Source organism: Lupinus angustifolius, unplaced genomic scaffold, assembly GCF_001865875.1.
Source record: "Lupinus angustifolius cultivar Tanjil unplaced genomic scaffold, LupAngTanjil_v1.0 Scaffold_337, whole genome shotgun sequence".
Classification (NCBI taxonomy): Eukaryota; Viridiplantae; Streptophyta; class Magnoliopsida; order Fabales; family Fabaceae; genus Lupinus; species Lupinus angustifolius.
Genome location: NW_017727751.1, coordinates 8,435 through 14,152, shown reverse-complemented (window position 1 = coordinate 14,152; position 5,718 = coordinate 8,435). Strand labels below are relative to the sequence as shown.

Sequence of the window (5,718 nt, the reverse complement as noted above, 5' to 3'; positions counted from 1 at the left end):
TACAATTGTGATATGATATCAAATTATAACGATGTAATGGTCGTAATGTAATTGTATTGGGTTGCAACACAACCACATCGATCTCAAATACTAGAGTTTTGCAACACAACCACATCGATCACATTACAATATACTTTTGCTTATAAAATAATTCACACTCCAACAGTCGTAATCCGCATCGCAACAACCACAATCACAATAACCATAACTACGACTCAACTACAGTTTAAAATACTAGTATCATGTATCAGAATTACATATATAAAAGAAGTTTTTGTAATATTATAAAAATTGAAGAAATGTGTAGAACCAAGTATCTAATGGGAACAAGAAAACTAATGTATGAACTGGCTACTGGCTGTCACCCCTTGAAAGCTTTCATTAGCTTCTTCCAGTGTCCACAAAAATCCATCTTTTACAACAACTCAGACAAAAATACTGCAAATTTGGCCTTCTTCCTACTTCCAGTTTTCTAATCAAAGCTTCTTTCATATCCCTTTTCTTTTTGCATAAATCATAATCTGATAATGTAAAGCTCAGAAAAACAGAAAAAACAAAAGGCTACTAAAATTTTTTCTCTAATTAAATCTTTTGAAGAACAATTAAAGTTGCATTCAATGGCTTTATCTAAAGTTCTATTTATCTTTCTGATCAACATTTACTTGTTTCTCACCTTTTCTTATGCTGCTGATCCATTTGTTTCCTATGATTTTGAGGTCTCTTACATCACTGCTTCTCCTCTTGGAATTCCTCAACAGGTTACTTACTTTAATTTCTTCACATCTTTGTAACTCTCTTTTGCTATTTTAAGATGAGGGTACCCTCTCTTTCCTTTTGATTTTTCCTAAAGTTTCAACCTTTACTTTCAGATCTGCTACTATATTAAATATTATTGTTGTAGATACTTGAACTTCAAAAGGGTTATGTTTATGTTAATTAATATCATTATGAGATGTTGCTTTAGTTAGTGTTAGCTAGAAAGCACTACACTTTAACATGTTTTTTTGTAGTGTCTCTGATATCTGCATTGTTTTTCAGGTCATTGCTATAAATGGCAAATTTCCAGGTCCTATAATCAATGTAACCACAAACAACAATGTTGCTGTCAATGTTAGAAACAAGTTGGATGAGAGTCTTCTTATTCATTGGTAGGAGTAAGAAATTGCTGAGTTTTGTAAAGTTCAAACCTTTGGATTTGTTTTTGGAAAATGCTACTTATTATGGAATAAAAAAAGAGTAATTTTGATTTGGCAAATGATGTATTTTTTGAATAACCAAGGGCCCCCTTATGCTTAAGGTAAAGAAATAATCGATTTGGGGTGCATGACCACATCTACCAAAAAATGTCATTATCAGGAATTGAACCCTTTACCTTTTGGTCTATCTGAGATCTAGTGGGGCCTTACACGACTAGTATTTAAACTTCGAACTTAATTTTCTTCTTTTTGATTCACCTCTTGTTTTTATTTTTATCACAAAGTAGTTAAGCTACATCATGAGCTAAATTTATGGAATGTTTTCATGGTTGGTTGAGATAGGTCTGGGATTCAGCAAAGGAGGGGTTCATGGCAAGATGGAGTTCTTGGAACAAATTGTCCAATTCCTTCTAAATGGAACTGGACTTACAATTTCCAGGTGAAGGATCAGATTGGAAGCTTTTTCTACTTTCCGTCTCTGCATTTGCAAAGAGCAGCTGGTGGATTCGGGGGCTTCATAATAAATAATCGCGCTATCATTCCTATTCCTTTCGATACCCCATATGGGGATATTGTGATTTTTATTGGAGATTGGTACACTCGTAATCATACGGTTAGTGTTGCTTGAATTGGTGAAAACTCATGATCCTGCTACTTAATATTTCGTTTGTATACATTCGTTAATAGTTAATTACACTCGGGCCTAACTCTTTGTTACTGGTTCCAATTTGGAATGTAGGATTTGAGGAAGGACCTTGATGACGGAAAAGATCTTGGCATGCCAGATGGTGTTCTCATTAATGGGAAAGGTCCTTATAGATATAATGATACACTTGTTCCTGATGGCATTGATTTTGAAAAAATTGAAGTCCATCCTGGTAAGTTCTTGGAAGAAATTTAATATGAATTCTGTGATTTTTTTATTGATATGGACCAGGTCTTGTTTTAGGTCTTATGACCAATATTCAATATAAGTCCTATGACCAGGGACAGATATAGAAAGGATGAAAATGGGGGGCAATTTTATAAAATATATTTATGCACTTAATATTTTTTATGAAAAATATTAGGTATATAACAAATTTTACAATTTATACCAAGGAAGGGTCAGCACTTATGAAACTATAGCCCCGAAAATTCCCCTGCCTGTGACGAAGTGACAAACTTAATATTTCATCTAATTCTGGACTTCTTCAGGCTTAGTCATGGAAACCGAAATTCATTGACTAAATTAATTTGGATACATGGAGCATAAATTTGCTTAAATTGTGAGGAAAGCAATAGATAGAAAGAAATATGGAAGCAATCAATGTCTTCATCTGGTGTCTTAGTATACTTCGAGTTATATCTGTTTTGTAAAGAAAACCTCTTTGTTGTTTCCGTAATGTTATTCGTTAGTATGTTACTTGGTATGCATTCATCATTGCTGATGTAGTAAAAGTGGGTTTGGATAGCCAGAGGCTTGTTGTTATGAGCTTCTTCCTAATGATTCATACATTAAATGTTTTAAATGGCTCTTCTTGATGTTGAACAGGAAAAACTTACCGAATTCGTGTACATAACGTTGGAGTGTCAACAAGTCTGAATTTCAGGATCCAGAGCCATAACTTACTTCTAGCAGAGACTGAGGGATCTTATACGGTGCAACAGAACTATACTAGCTTAGATATTCATGTCGGACAATCTTATTCTTTTCTGCTCACCACGGATCAGAACGCAAGTACAGATTACTACATTGTTGCAAGTGCCAGGTTTGTTAATGAATCGCGTTGGCAAAGAGTTACTGGAGTTGGGATCCTGCACTATACAAACTCCAAGGGGAATGCACATGGTTCTCTCCCACCAGCTCCGGATGATCAATATGACAAAACATACTCAATGAACCAAGCAAGATCTATCAGGTACCTTTATGTTGTACTTTTATGATGATTGATAATCATGATTTTGTTTTGAAGAACACTATCATATCAAGCCACATGTATTCTTTTATTTTTTAACTTTTTGTATTTTTTGAAGGTTAAGAGAGGTTGAGTAATGTTAAGAAGAAACTTTTGGATATTTGTTTACCAATTTGTAAAACTAAACCCTAAATGTGTCTATGTGACTGTCTCAACTATGTATTAAATTTGCTTCAAAAGTTGAACTTTGTTATATTCTTAAATCTTGTTCCAATAGAATTTATGCAGAATAGATTCTACAATTTGAGAATTATAAAAAATTATCATCTCTCACTCTCGCAATTCTGTGGTTAACTCTGCAGATGGAATGTATCTGCAAGTGGTGCTCGTCCTAATCCACAAGGATCTTTCAGATATGGTTCCATAAATGTGACAGAGATTTATGTTTTAAAAAATAAGCCATCCGAAAAGATTGGTGGAAAGCGCCGAGCAACTCTCAGTGGAATCTCTTTTGTCAATCCTTCCACTCCAATCAGGCTAGCTGACCAATTCAAAGTAAAAGGAGTATACAAGCTTGATTTTCCCACCAAGCCTTTGACCGGACCACCTCGGGCAGAAACATCTGTAATTAATGGAACTTATAGAGGATTTATGGAAATTATACTGCAGAATAATGACACCAAGATGCACACCTATCACCTGAGTGGATATGCATTTTTTGTAGTTGGGTATGGTCAAAGTTCTTCTCTTTTATGTGCCATTACATATTTACATGTTATGCTTCAAGAGCCAACGTAAAACTTCGCCGAATCTCTATGATATCGATTATGCTTCAAGAACCAATGATACTTACAACTTGATTCATTGACTGCAGGATGGATTATGGTGATTGGTCTGACAATAGCCGGGGCACATATAACAAGTGGGATGGAATAGCTCGCAGTACAACGCAGGTAGGTTTTTGTCTTAGATATATGTTACTCCTCCAAACATTAACAAGTTCTTGTATTTGAAACTTTCATGTTTTCTAAAGCTGTCAAATGTCTCACTAGAACCTCTGCTTTGTTAATATCACAGATCGGTAAATTTGTTAATAATTTCATTCCCTCACACGTGTCATGCATGATGCTGTTTCAAGACTTTTGTATAGTTGAAACTTTATGGTGCAACTAAAAAAATAAACTCCAGTTTATCATATTGATAATAACATAGTTCAGAACCTAGGACAAAGATCTAGAAGTCAATTGTGCCCTTAATATCTGGATAGTTTGTGTCCTATACCAATAAAATCCCAGAACTGTTGACTTTGTTAAGAATGTATGCTTCTATCATTAGTTCCATTTCCAATACTATTATTTCATATATACCATTGAACTTAACTTATGCTACCATTTGATATCATTTTCAATAATTCAAATGAGTGTAGTAACTTAACTAGTGCTATCATTTGTTAAAGAATCTATGGTATGAAGTAAATGGATCAATTGAGCTAGGAAGTTATTAGATATCTTTAATGAACCTTGAATAATATTACAGCTTATTTATCATGATAACTAGAAGCTTTAATAAATGTGTCTTTTTGCTTCCCTTGTCTCACATATAGGTTTATCCCGGAGCATGGACTGCAATTTTGGTCTCCCTCGACAACGTCGGAATATGGAACATCCGAACAGAAAACCTTGATTCATGGTATCTTGGTCAAGAAACATATATCAGGGTTGTCAATCCAGAAGCTACTAACAAAACTGAGCTGCCCATGCCAGACAACGCACTTTTCTGCGGCGCCCTCGATAAAATGCAGAAGTATGTTCCATAATCCTTGTCTACCAACTACCATTAACTGAATAATGTGCAGGGTTCTAAATTTCGATACCAAATTGTTTTTCTTTCAGGCCTCAGCATATTACTTCTTCAGCTCAATCAGTCAAAGGGAAGAAGTTCACTTGGTTAATGTTTGTATGTGCCTTAATCCTCATTTTCCACTAAAAAAACATTATGAGTCATGCTCTAATAGTTTCTTGGCAAGAGGGTTTTGGCTTCTTGTTGAGGTTTGTGGTTGAGTTCTTAGTTTTTGTATGTCTTGTTTATATTATATTAATCTTGAAGTGATTTTGATTTCTATTCTTTCTTTTGTAGCTTTAATGATTGTGGTTCCCCGTTTAATTCATTGGAACTTGTAATTCTTTTAATGCCTATAATTTATGTAGCAGTTAATTAATCAAATTCTCAATACTTGCAAACTTTTCACTAGGATGATTTTCCTCTTTCATTTCATCTTTATATGTATGTAATTTGTATTGGATTTTTGTTTTTGACCATTTGTTTATTTATTTTTTGGGACCATTGCATGCTATATAAACTTGAGAACCAGTTTTTATCATGACTCAAATTTTGTTTTCCTGCAAAGGTTATTGAAGAAACTGTCTATAATTTTTAATCTCAATATCAACCCATAATGTTTTTAGAAATAATCATAGATAAAACAATATGCACCTCATCCATGATGAATATATATATATAGCGGACAAGAATCCTCTCTAGTGTTTGGAGAGTAAAATTTTATTTTTGCTTTTAGGTTAAAGGGTAAAATTATCATTTCTTTATAATTAAAAAGATACGTGTGT

The 5,718-nt window shown here is 33.9% G+C and overlaps 1 protein-coding gene across 1 annotated transcript; it reads left to right on the top strand.

The window, feature by feature from the left end:
• Positions 1–423: 423 nt before the first annotated feature.
• Positions 424–5,358, top strand: LOC109341056 (monocopper oxidase-like protein SKU5). The gene is made up of 10 exons (XM_019578851.1): positions 424–758; positions 1,039–1,148; positions 1,539–1,809; positions 1,936–2,074; positions 2,731–3,097; positions 3,457–3,822; positions 3,969–4,047; positions 4,698–4,897; positions 4,987–5,107; positions 5,143–5,358. Exons 1-9 carry the CDS (start codon positions 618–620, stop codon positions 5,078–5,080), a joined length of 1,767 nt encoding a protein of 588 aa, XP_019434396.1. The 5' UTR covers positions 424–617; the 3' UTR covers positions 5,081–5,107; positions 5,143–5,358.
• The last annotated feature ends 360 nt before the right edge of the window (positions 5,359–5,718 follow it).

What these genes read in the sequence shown, in the direction of transcription:
- LOC109341056 (XM_019578851.1), top strand. Translation starts at nt 618, where the DNA reads ATGGCTTTATCTAAAGTTCTATTTATCTTTCTGATCAACATTTACTTG. An exon ending in AAAAATTGAAGTCCATCCTG is followed by an intron (nt 2,075 to 2,730) that starts GTAAGTTCTTGG and finishes GATGTTGAACAG; the next exon opens with GAAAAACTTACCGAATTCGT. An exon ending in TAGCTCGCAGTACAACGCAG is followed by an intron (nt 4,048 to 4,697) that starts GTAGGTTTTTGT and finishes TCTCACATATAG; the next exon opens with GTTTATCCCGGAGCATGGAC.